The sequence below is a fragment of the Drosophila hydei genome, unplaced genomic scaffold, assembly GCF_003285905.1.
Source record: "Drosophila hydei strain 15085-1641.00,03,60 unplaced genomic scaffold, DhydRS2 tig00000215-arrow-arrow-pilon, whole genome shotgun sequence".
In the NCBI taxonomy this organism is placed as follows: domain Eukaryota; kingdom Metazoa; phylum Arthropoda; class Insecta; order Diptera; family Drosophilidae; genus Drosophila; species Drosophila hydei.
In genome coordinates, this window is record NW_022045687.1 from 101,643 (window position 1) to 114,426 (window position 12,784).

Below are 12,784 nucleotides of genomic sequence, written 5' to 3' on the forward strand. Positions count from 1 at the left end.
TCGACGCGTCCATGTTTAGCGCATGTCGGTTTTTATTTATGCCCCTCTAGAGATATCGCTTTTTGGCAAAATGCAAATAGCCAAAAAGCGTTCGAACCGTCAGATAATTGGGTCAAATATGCGCATAAACAAGTTGCGCGTCCCCAACGACCCCCAGCCCGCAGTATCGAGTTGAAAGGGGGCGGCGGTCAGGCAGCTCACTCTGCATTGATTACTTACCCGGTGCCCTCCTGCTTGCCAGCAAAGTAACGCATATTGCCAGCTGTATCGACGACGCGTATCGAGTTGATGCGCCTCGAATCGCTGTCCGCTATGTAGAGATCGCCAAAGGGCGAGAAGGCCATGGCCAGCACTGTGCCGAGCACATTATCCGTGGCCGTCTTGTTGACGCGATTGTCCTGGTTATTGTTGCTGCAGTGCAACGGAGTGCCAGCCACGACGCGTATCTTCATGTCGGACGTGAGACGCAGGACGAGGCGATCGTCGATGAAATGCAGCGAACCGTCGAGTGGACTGAGTGCCAGACCTGTGGGCCACTGCAGCTGCGCCTGATTGGCCATCAGGGTGCCCGAGCAGGGCGCCGGACTCCAATGATTGTGATGCCCGTGGTGGCCAATGAGCGTATGAATGACGCCCTTGGGGTCCACGGCGCGTATGTTGGTGCCATCGGCAATGTACATGGTGCGATCGGCGGCAATGGCCAGGCCCTTGGGATGGGAGAGACGCGCCTGCAAGGCCGGACCGCCGTCGCCGCAGTTGCCCTCATCGCCGGGAATGCAGCGCTGACCGCTGCCCACAACGGGCTCGCTGTTAATGCTGGGATCCTTGACCTTCTCGAGTCGTAGAAGCCGCAGTATTTGATGCCGTTCCGGATCCGAAATATACAAATGTCCATCAGCCGGAGAGACGGCCAAATAGTACTGATACGAGACCTGCGTAGCGCTCAGCTGGAGTATGGTAAAGACTTTGCCGTCGGGCGTGATGCGGCGCACCAGATTGAAGTCGCCCACATAGAGACTGCCATCGGGTCCGGTGGCCAGGGCAATGGGTGTCAGCAATTTGGCATCCTTGGCCACGCCGTTGCAATAGTCCGGACAATTGAGTGGACGCTGCAGGCCCGTGCCCATAACGACCTTGACTGTGCGAGGATATTCCTTCATGTGCAGCGTGGAGCCGTCGCCCTTCTGCAGTATGCCCTCGTGGAAGTTATAATGATGATGTATATCCAGGCCCCAGCCGCCAATGTCAGAGATGTCCACGTCGTAGCCCTGCAGCTTGGCCGTTTGCGTTATCCAAACCGGAGTCTGGCAAGTGCTGTGCTGATAGCCGACGGAGATGCGAGCAATGGTCACGCCATAGACCTTCTGCCTGTAGACGTTGCGCTTGTTCCAGGCGAACGTGTGTATCAAGTTCGGGTCGGCTTCGTAGGTCTTCACATGCAGTGCGCCCTCGATCTCCACGCCCACATGCACGTGGGTGAGGGTCTTGGGTATTACCTCCGAGGTCAGGCGCATGCGCACGATGCTCAAATAGCCAGAGGCTTGCGACGATTGATATGTGAGGTGCAGATCCGAGCCGGGTATTTGAATGGACTCTTGGACAATCTGTGGAAGGGAAGTCAAAATGGTTTAGTGTTGGAAAGTGCCTTTAGATACAGTCATTGATCAAGTCTGAGCAGCGAGGGAGGGAGGGATATGATAAGAGAATGAGTGAAAGGTATAAGCAGGTGACTTAGATAGAGAGAGGGAGGGAAGGAGAGGAAAAGAGAGAGCCGGAGTAACACTAAAGTGCAGTGTTGAACAACGCATTAAGCTGCAGGATGCTTGCAAAATTGACTGCAAAATGCAGGCAATCAAAAATGATTGCCAGAGCGAAAAGCAGAAGACGAAAGCATGAAAAGGAACAGCTAGGTCAAAGGGAAAGTTAGGTGAAGGCAATCAGGGCAGCGGGGTGGGCCTTTGAGAGCACTATAATTGTCGCTGCCTCTAAGTGAGTTAGTTATTAGCCTTGCGGTCAGGTCGCTCGCTCGCTCGCTCGCTCGCCGGAGCACAGCTGGAGCGCACGGCGTAATGCAGCAATTAAATGTAATGCTCATCTCTCTTTACCCGCACCCGCACTCTCCCTCTCCCTCTCCCTCTCGCCCTGTCTCTGTCTCTGTCTCTTTCTGTGCAGAATTATTGTGTGCTCGTGCTTGGCGCGTTGCAAAGTTATAATGTCATTAAGGCGAACTTTAAATTAATTAAAACTACGCAGCGTCCAGCTGTTGCCCGCTGCACGGCCCGCTAATTAGGAGCGGCATTAGAGAGGATGAGCCAAGCAAAATGGCGCGCAGGTAAAAGGGGGATAGTCACCTGGGTCTCGGCAAAGATGACACGCTTGCCGGGCATGGCGCCCACGCCATTTGGCATCCAAGTGCTAATCAGCTGCGGCTTGAGCTTCTCGTGATCGTGATCCATGCACACTTTGCTGGCATCGTTCGCCTCGTCCGCCGTATGATAGTGTATCGAGTTGAGGAACGTTAGCGCCGGATTCAATGGAGCCACCCTGCGGAAGAGACAATCAAATTGGCATTAAGACACCGACATAGACCATCTGTACTAAAGAGTTCTGTAACGAGATTTGGCTTGAGCACTTACTTGATATTGCGACTCGTGGTTTCGTCGTCGTCGCTCAGCTGCATTTGGACTGGTGGCAGCACCACAATGCGATTCCAGGGCACGAAAACGGTGCGTGTCAGTGGGCGGAAGGGCGAACGCTGGAATTGTAAGGTGACAGCGCCGCCGCCATTAACCAAAACGTCAAACCTGCAAGGAGAGGGAGAAAGCGAGCTTGAGTTAGACATAGAATAAAAAAAAAACTTGTGCAACATCAAATTTCACGGCACAAAACATGCAAATTAATATTTTAATGAAGTTTTTGGATGCGTTTGACGCACGAGCAAACAGGCAGTCCATAGCCCACAATATCCGGGGCACCAAGCCCCATACCAATGCCCATTTAGAGCAGCTCCCGCTGAGCAGATAATACCTCAATTGTTTGTCGAAATTGAAAAACTTTAGGATTTTTGCTTGAGCAACAACAACAGCAGATGGCAGCGACAACAATTGCTAGAGCATAAGTTAAGACCTCAGTCAGCTGTGGCCCAACCCTTGAGCCACGCCCACACACAGCCCACTCATAGAGACGACCGCTTTTAGCCGCATTAAATATAATGATGGCGATTGCGTTCGGGCCGCCTTCTCATTATTGCGAGTATTTTTCGCATTGGCGTACGAAAAGTTGCAAAAACTTCGACCAGGCAATAGCTGAGGCGGCAGCGGCAGTGTTGGAAAACAAAGGCCAACAGCAGCAGCAGCAGCAACAACCAGGCGTGGCCAGTGGCGCAGAAAGCTTAAGAAATGGCAAAACTTTTGCTTTGGAAATATTTAATTAATGTGATTTTTAATTGTGTTTGTATGAAGCAGCTGCTGAAAGAGACAGCAAATCACATTGAGAGGAAGAGAGAGAGAGAGAGCAACACAAAGATTTGTGGCCAACTCTAGGCCATATCCATTGTAGCCACGCCCACTTTAACAACAGCATATGTTCTACAAAAAAATTGAAAATCCAATGGCAACAACAACAAGCAGCATAATTATATTTATATTTATAATAAACAAAAGCAAAGCCGCATTTGAAATCGTTTCGATAAATAAGCATAAAAACAAATGAAATAAACCGTGGCAAGCTCCGACTGGGAATGCGAACTCAGCGATGCCCTGTAAAGGCAGACAGCGTGAGAGCGTGGCCAGCATGGAAATAAGTGAAGCTTTTAATATTGAATTAATCAATTTAGCTATAAAAGTTGGGTTAGTGAGTCGTAGCCCCGGGCTAGCAGTAGTTGCCAGCAGTCAGTCTGGCCTTTTATCAATTTAGTCAGCTGCAATTGGAATAACGAATTCTCTATCTACTCTACCTCAACAAAGTAGGATTATTCGAATAAATTTAAGCTGCTTCACTGAGTATCACAACGACTCTGTTCGTATGAGCTAAGCAGCCCAATCGAACTCACTCACTCAGCAGCAGTCGGCAGTGCGTTCGGCTTGAGCTATCTCTGTTGCTATCGCTCGGCAGTGAGTTCGGCTTGAGCTAACACTATTACTCTCGCTTGACACTGCGTTCGGCTTGAGCTATCTCTGTTCCACTCGCTTGACACTGCGTTCGTCTTGAGCTATCTCTGTTCCACTCGCTTGGCACTGCGTTCGGCTTGAGCTATCTCTGTTGCTATCGCTCGGCAGTGAGTTCGGCTTGAGCTAACTCTGTTGCTATCGCTCGGCAGTGAGTTCGGCTTGAGCTAATTCTATTCCTCTCGCTTGACACTGCGTTCAGATCGAGCTATCTCTGTTCCACTCGCTTGACACTGCGTTCGTCTTGAGCTATCTCTGTTCCACTCGCTTGGCACTGCGTTCGGCTTGAGCTGTCTGTGTTCCTCCCGCTCTCTCTCTTCGAGTGATAATAAGACGCGTAAGCTCGGATCATTATTTAATAACAGAAGCTCTCAGCCTCACATTCACTCAAACTACAGCAACAATTACGACATGAAGCAGACTCTGTTTATTATTTATCCCCTATAACCTATATATATTTAGTATATATATTAAATAGGTTTGTATTCTAAATTAAATTGCAAGCAATTTCTAAATTAATATGCTTATTAATTGACGCAAGCAATTGTCTGATTAGCAATCTGCATTCCTATGCTACCGCATTGTCGACTGCTTGTGGCCACAGGGTATCGCATTAAATATTTGTTACAATTTTTGCTAATTTAATTTAATTGTTGTCACGCTTAAAAAGAGTTACAATTGCCGTTATTGTTATGACAATTGTTGCTGTTGCCTTTTTTTCGTCGCATTCATGCGCGACGCACACAAACGCAATTTACAACTTTTATAATATGTGGCTAAAAATGCCAACAATAATCCCCTGCAGCACAATATAATGACTTTTATTACCTTTATTACTACTCGGGCTGACAACAACAACAGCAGGAACAACAGCAGCAACAACAACAATCAACAATGCATGTCAAAGGACGACAGCAACAATGGCAAACCAGCAACAGGACAGCAAATGAAGCAAAGCTACAAAAAACGGCGCCAGTTTGAGTGCTGCAAGCGGGCGTAATCGACTGCGGCATGCTCGCTTCAATTACAATTTACAGTTATATCTAAAAGGTAAGTCAACAGTGAGCCATTAGGCAGAACACACTGATCATATATATCTCAATTTAGAGTAAGTCTAAAGAGAGGCTCAAGGCTAGCACCCAAAGGGCTAGGGCTCGGGCGAGGGCGAGAGCAAGGGTAGACACGTTTATGCTATTAAATGGCCAACACACACCTGTGAGAAACAATGCACAAAGCCAATAAACTCTCATTTCACAATGTGAACGAGCATAAAAGTAAAGCAGCGAAAAGAACATGAAAATTAAACATATTCAAAAGCAGAACAACAGCGAGTCAGCAAGCCAAAAGAACAGCGAAAAACAAGTAAGAAATCTATACTCGATAGGTGGCACGACTGAGGCAATACCTTGTAGTTGGCAACTAAATGTATATTAACAAACTAAAGCAATGGAGAGCGAAAAAGCTGCTAAGAGCTAATGTGGAAAGCGTAAGCAAACAAATTAGAAAAGGAATAAAAAGTCGAATTTCCCACTTAATATGCTCTACAGGGTATATAGCCTAAGGAGCTACAGATAATGTAATATGAATACAAGTGAGCCATGGCAATGCCCGACTAGCAGATACCCCGAACTCTGAGCAGAGCTGCTATTTGAAGCGTTCGACAGCTTTTTACCTTTCCTCAAGATGAACTTTTTTAATCAAATTGACAAGCCTTCGAGGAGGGTAACAGGTTATGGCTTCAAACGAAAATCAAATTATCGATTATGACATGAGTTATCGTTATCGACTAAGAATTTGCAGACTGTGCCACGCCTCCTTCTGCCTGCTACACATATTTTCGCAGGACCCATATGCCCAGATTGCATATTTCAGGGTATAAAAATGGAGCTCAGCGTGTTGTGTATGAGTCTGCCCGCGTGTGAGTGTGTGTGTGTGTGGCAAGCTTAATAAGAGCATAAAATTGAAATAAACATTATAAATACAAAGCCATAAAAGCAAACTCGCGCGAACATTAAGAGTAACAGCGACAACAACAATAAGAGCAGCAGCAGCAAGAAGAAAAAAAAAACAGCGAGTGAGCATTAACAAGCAACAGTGGCGCCGAAAAGTATGTGTTACATATGTAAGTAGGTATTGCGCGCATACATGTACTCACACATGCATGTGTGTGTGTGTGTGATGGTGTGAGGGTGTTGCTCGTTAAGTTGCTAAGCCGAAAAGAGGGAAAAGCAGCAGAGCATGCCACAGAGCAGAGCTAGCAGAAGCCAGTGTATGCGCACACAGTGAGCACGAAAACTATACGCATAATTCATACTAATAAGCTGCATGACAAATTGAAAGATATTCCGTAGCAGAGAAGTTGAGCGAACACTCCATTTCCATGCCACTACCTGGCAGGCTGCAAGCGAAGCTGCCAATTAAGTCTCGTTTTCTACAAGTGTTTTTTCTGCCTATCATTTGAGCAAATACTAAACTAACTTAGAGCTTCTATATGTCTCTGTTAGATAAGCCTTGCCTTAGCTCGTGTCTTACACAGCTTTGATTGGTGGTCATCTGGTTTCCAATTCGCTTCAATATATCATTGAATCCTTTTCTTTTTCCAGTTCGCTGCCCAACTTTGCCTTGCTAGTGGCCAGAGTAGCAGAGCAGCAAATGAGGTCAGCTGCTGGCACGTTAACTAAATTGTATTTAACATGGTCACCCTGTGTGTTGGGCGACTTACTTTGAGATGATTGCAACGAGTAACTAAGACTCGGACTCAATGGGAATCCAAATGGGAAACATTTAGTTTATTGCATGCAAGTGTGCAATATTTTCATAGCATACTGTGTGCTGCTGCTGCTGCTGCTTTGAAGGCCGGCACATTTAATTTTATAGAGCACTGTACGGTGTGTGTGGCCATCATATGCGGACTATATAGAGCTAAAAATAATGTGAACATAAACAGGAATTATTGCCAGCTAAAAATAAGAATGTAGCAACAAGACGACGGGGCCAGAAGTAAGTGCCGAAGCAAGAGCCCAGGAACTTTAAAATCCTTCAAAGGAAGCCCAAGCAAGAAGCAGACGAAGAAGGGGACAAAGGCGCACACACACAGAGCCCTGAACAAGATAGATAAACAACAACAAAGTAGCCATAATAAAAATAAATAAAAACTGAAGAATTTATGTCCTCCACCAAATCAGAGCTCTAAGAAGCTGACAACGAAGGACACAGCACAGGACACAGGACTCGGGACTCGGGACTCGGGACTTACTGGCATACACAGGACAACAGAAATCAGAACATGTTTCTGATTTTCTGTGTGTTTATATATATATACATAAATATATAATATATATATATATATATATATATATATATATATATTTACTGTTTCATTTTGTTTTGTTTTGCGTTTTGTTCTTCTGCCTTCACAGTTGGGCGCTTGCTTTATAATTGTTTACGTTGTTGTTGCCTTTGCTGATTGCAAAACGGGCGACGATGGGCGGCAGCTGGGTGGGCGGTCAGGCAAATGTGAAAAATGGTCAACGCCAGCGGCATTTAACGGCCACTGGGCTAATGAGAAATTATGGCACAGTAGGTAAAAATGTAATCGCACGCTAGCACACAGCCATTCACATAAGTATGCAACACTTTTACCAAGCGAACAATGCGCCAACTGCTGACGGTCTGTGTCTCTCTGTCTCTGTCTCTGCCTGTGTGTGTGTGCGTGTGTGTATAAGTAAACACAAATAATCATCAGACAGTTAGTTTGGCTCTCTGTCTATCTGGCTGCTGCACAGATTTTATTTGTGTGGCATACCCTGTAGCCATGTCAACTGTTGGTTTAGGGTATACTGCAGCGAGGCGTAGGCATGTAATAAATATGGCAAAAGACGCAGCTAGTGCTTAATTATATGAGATATATATAAACTTATAATACATTCAACTTGACTCCTCTTCTATTTGAAATTCTCATATGGTTTTCAGCTAAGTCTTCAGTTTTATATGCAGTTTTCATTGCAAGTTTTTCTAAGGCTTCATTTCCCAGTTCAGGGCAAGGAGCTTCTTTCATCTGCCTCGCTTGCTCTCCATTGCTTACCTGCTCTACTTTAACTTGCCCCAACAGCTTATAGGGCATCTACTAGTCTAGCACTCCAAGGTATTTCTACACTTTGTTGTTGCTGGACATAATAAAATCAGCAGCGCAGCGTCAGGCAAAACGGGTGCGAAATGTTTATTTAAATTGGCCAGCAAAGACACCCACATACACACTCGCGCGCACACACACACATACACACACACATGCATGTTAGGCAAAAGAAAATGTCAACACAACAACAATAACATTTGGGTTGATTTTGTTGTTGTGCTGGCAACAGCGGAAATCCTTTTTACCAAAAACAACTGCAAAAATATTTATATTAGATATATTGGATTGGCGCAAGTCCCCGCCCACACCTGCCCCTCTCTCTATCTCGCTCTAACTCTATCTCTGACTGTGTATCTCTAGCCCCAAGCCTCATCTCTGGCGCAGCTTTGCCATTTTCTATTTCTATTTTCATTTTATATTTTCATTTTCCCTTTTTGTCTGTCTGTGTGTGTGTGCTTTGATTTAAATTTCATTCAAGCAAATGCGAATGACGCTCAAATGCTGCTGACAAAGTATATATATATATATATATATTTCAGATAAATTTTTGTCTGGCTTCGTGTCTGGCACGCTGATTGGAATGGCAGAAGCAAAAACTAAAAATATTTGCATGTCTCTATGATTTTTAAATGCTTCAAATTATTTCTTATTGATGGCAATGTCAATAAGCCCGAAGTGGAAGTGAAATTTAGATATCGTTGAGACTTAATATTTTACCAGCTGGCTGATAGAGCATAATCTGGGACCAAGTCAAAGAGCATACACTAAGCTCTTCTCCTCTCACAAATTTTTGCGATGGGAAGCTTTAGAGAACACGTGTATATGAGACAGCGGTCGATAAGTAACGATAGTTATCGATTTTTGATACTCTATCTTCTATCTTTTAGCTTCTATCTTTTAGCTTCTATCTTTTAGCTTCTATCTTTTGCTGCATTTACAGCTCATCAGCATAAATTTCATTTGTTTATTTTTTTTTTTATTTTATTTACATTTTCTGCTGTTTTAAATTCGTTTGAAAATGTGATTTGGTCAGCGCTTAATAAAGACTTTTTGTTTGTGTTTTAGGTTCAGTTGTCACGTATCCCACAAGTTGACAAAGCGCGCTTAAGTAAGTTTTAGCTGGTGCTTAGAAAGAGCCGAAGGACAAAACCGCAGATGCCTTTGCTCTTTCTGTGTCCGCCTCTAGCCGGGATCTACGATGGGTAAGGAGACGATGGCCAGGGTCAGGTGGTGGCACATCAAAGCGAAAGATTTAATTAAAAAGTGATAACTTGCTTTATCTGCCAGCACACTTGGCCTGTGCCCAACGAAATTCTATTAACAAAATGTAATCAAGAGATGGCCAAGAGAGCAAGCAAGCGACGCAAGAAAGTTGGCCAAGACGCGACGCCATTTGGCTGACAAATTATGAAAAATTACCCATACGTAAGTAATTTGCATTTCGAGGGCCAGAAGATTAAAGTCTGAGAGCGCGCGAGCCTCTGCAATAAAAATTAATGAAAACGCTTAGCCCAACACTTGGAGCCAACAAACGACTATAGAAGATGGGCATATTTTAGGTATTCAATTGGATGTTAAATGATTTCACGAAACAATTATGAAATTCTTGAATAGTTAAGCTGAAGAAACTGCCAAAAATATATTAGTAAAATTTACTACAAATAATAAGAGCAAAAAAGAAACTGAACTTTTGGGCTTAAGTAAACTTAAATCTAATTTAAATTTTTCATTATAAGATATCTATATATCTATATGTCTCTCAATATATCTTTCTATATATCAATCTGTTTATGTCACTCTCTTTCTAGCAATCTCTCTATCTGTATATCTATCTCTCCGTTTATATAAATCTCAGCATATCTATCCATATATTTATCAATCTATCTATCCATCTATCTATGTTTCTATATCCATCTCTCTATTTATTTAGCTAGCTATCTACCTATCTCACTGTCAATCTATCTGTCTCTCTCTTAAGCTATCTCGCTATCTATAAATATATACATTTTTTTCTCTCTCTCTCTATCTACTTATATTTTTTATGATTAACCATTTCATGCCAATCTCTAAGGAATTACAATCATCGAGCAAAAGTTGCTCATCTGTGAGCCAGTTTAGTTTAACATGAACTTAACTACAAGTTAACAAAGTGCTTTACTTACCAGCCACCTTGGCGTGTCAGTGTGAAGCCGAAGCGTGAGTCACGATCCACGGAAACGCGAATGCCCACAATGCCCAGGCCCTGGGGCGTTATCACCTGGCCGCGCATCACAGAAACGCGACTGCGTTAAGTAGTTGATCCGAGAGTCGACGTTCAGTTGATTGTTAATTGTGGTTTGTTTGCAAAAGAGAAATATATTTTGTTAGTTGTGTGCTTTCAAAATTGGTCGTGTTTACGTTTTACTGTTGATTTGTTTCTTGTTTTGCTTTCAGCTTGTTTCGTTTAAATTATAAGAAAACAAAGTGTAAAAACATCGAGTTGTAACTAGTATGTATTTTAAATATATATATAGTTGTGTATATATATACATATATATGAATTTATATACATATATATATATACATATAGATGTACGAAGAATATCGAGTAATTGAACTTTAACTAATATCGATATAAGATAAGAATAAAAATATTTGTTTTTTTTTTTTCTCTATTTAAGAGTAAACGAAATAAATTGAGAAAATATTCATAAATATTATCATATGCATATGTATGTGTATATAAGAGTGAGCGAAATGGATGATAGATGTGAAAAATATGTTCCTAAATCTGTGTCTCTGTCTTTGTGTGTGTGTGCTGGTTATGTGTGTGTGTGTGTGCTGTGAAGTATTTAATTTGTTGTGTACACACACTCACACCCACACGCACACACACAGAGATGGAGAGCTTGAAAATGTGTTTTTGCTTGGATAATTCAATTATTGAAAACAGCTTGGCAAATAAATGTACATAGAATCAATCTATTTTTACAGCCTGAATCTGTGTGTGTGTGTGTGTATGAGTGTGTGTAACTACAAAATCGAAGGTAAATATTGAAGTATTTAACTTTTATTTTTCTTCTTTTTTTTGTACAGGTGCAAAACGTTTTTGGCACACAGCTTTGGAATGGTTTGTATACAATATTCATCTTGAAGCTGTAAATTAGCTTCAAGCACTTTAGATATATATACAAATATAAATATAAATATATATATATATCTATATGTGAATATAGTGATTAAGCGCTGCGGTAAGTCCATGAAGCTGTGACCAATTGAAACTACAGATAAAATACATATACATATTTATGTTATGTAAAACGAGTGGAAAGACGTTTATCGATTGCCGAGCTGAGCGATGGTGATTAGTGTATTATCGATAACAGCAACAATTCATTTATCAAACAAACGAAAATAAAACGAAAACGAAATGGAATTTTACACAAATCGAAATGCAATCATCGATATACAACATATGCGCTTGTTATCGATAACACTTATTTCCAATCAAATACTAATTCAGCATATTTAGGCTCTTCCATTGTTAACAGTTTATATCGATAACAATTGATCGATAACAATCGATAACACATGTGCGCATATTATCGATAACAATTATTTTCAATCAAATTGTGTGTCTTGTCATAATATTTAAAGCGTCTCACAATTCTTATCAATAGGAATTGAGACGCATTTCACTATCAATAACACATGTGCACTGATATCGATTGGTAGCTTTGCTCAGCAATCGATAGCGACGAAATGCTGGGAATGTTTTCGAAACGCATGCAAAATAGAACAACTATGAGTTAAGAGTAAGAAAATACAAAAATACTTAGAGTTAAGTATGATACGAATATGCATTGCTTAACAATCGTGGGCAAGTCCATCGATAATGTTTATAATATGTATACAAGTTGTTCAATTGCGAGCAGATCGCATATCGAAAATCTATATAGTAAGTAGTATATATATATATATGGAAATATATATGGCATTAAAAAGAAAACTGAAGAACAAGAAATCGAACCAAAAAAGATACTAATAATTATTTGGTTACCCATTGAATATGTGATATTTTCCACAGCTGTAAGGCAAGAGTTATTGTATATGATCGATAGGTTCATATATCGATAGATACCGATAAAGTTATCGTTAGCCAGAGTTAGAGACTTTCAGTGGCTTTACCTGGTGTCTCTGTGAAGACTGAGTCTCCACTTCGATAAGAGTTAGAGGAGAGAGTTTCACTAATTGCTCTTAATTGGCGAGTTTTCACTTTATTGGGCACTTAATCATTACATAACTATCGATTGTGCATACAAAGTCAACTGTGAGCTATGGAAACGCAAGTCAAAGCACGTGGCACATCAAAATAGATGAAAATGAATAGGCGACGCAATAATAAAAGCTGGAGTTCCATTTAATGAGCTGTTACCTGGCAATTGGAAAGCTATGGCAACCCTGGCGAACAGTGTGAGCCCAAGCCGATATCCGGCTTGCAGCT

The 12,784-nt window shown here is 42.2% G+C and overlaps 1 protein-coding gene across 1 annotated transcript in view; it reads right to left on the minus strand.

Annotated features, from left to right (window-relative positions):
* Positions 1–12,784, minus strand: part of LOC111598861 (teneurin-a) — a 168,811-nt gene that overhangs the window by 12,318 nt on the left and 143,709 nt on the right. The window contains exons 11-14 of the mRNA XM_023314305.2: positions 10,464–10,583; positions 2,637–2,804; positions 2,352–2,544; positions 220–1,604 (exon numbers count right to left, since the gene is read on the minus strand). Of these exons, the coding sequence (XP_023170073.2) occupies positions 220–1,604; positions 2,352–2,544; positions 2,637–2,804; positions 10,464–10,583 (1,866 nt within the window). The remainder of the gene's footprint in view (positions 1–219; positions 1,605–2,351; positions 2,545–2,636; positions 2,805–10,463; positions 10,584–12,784) is intronic.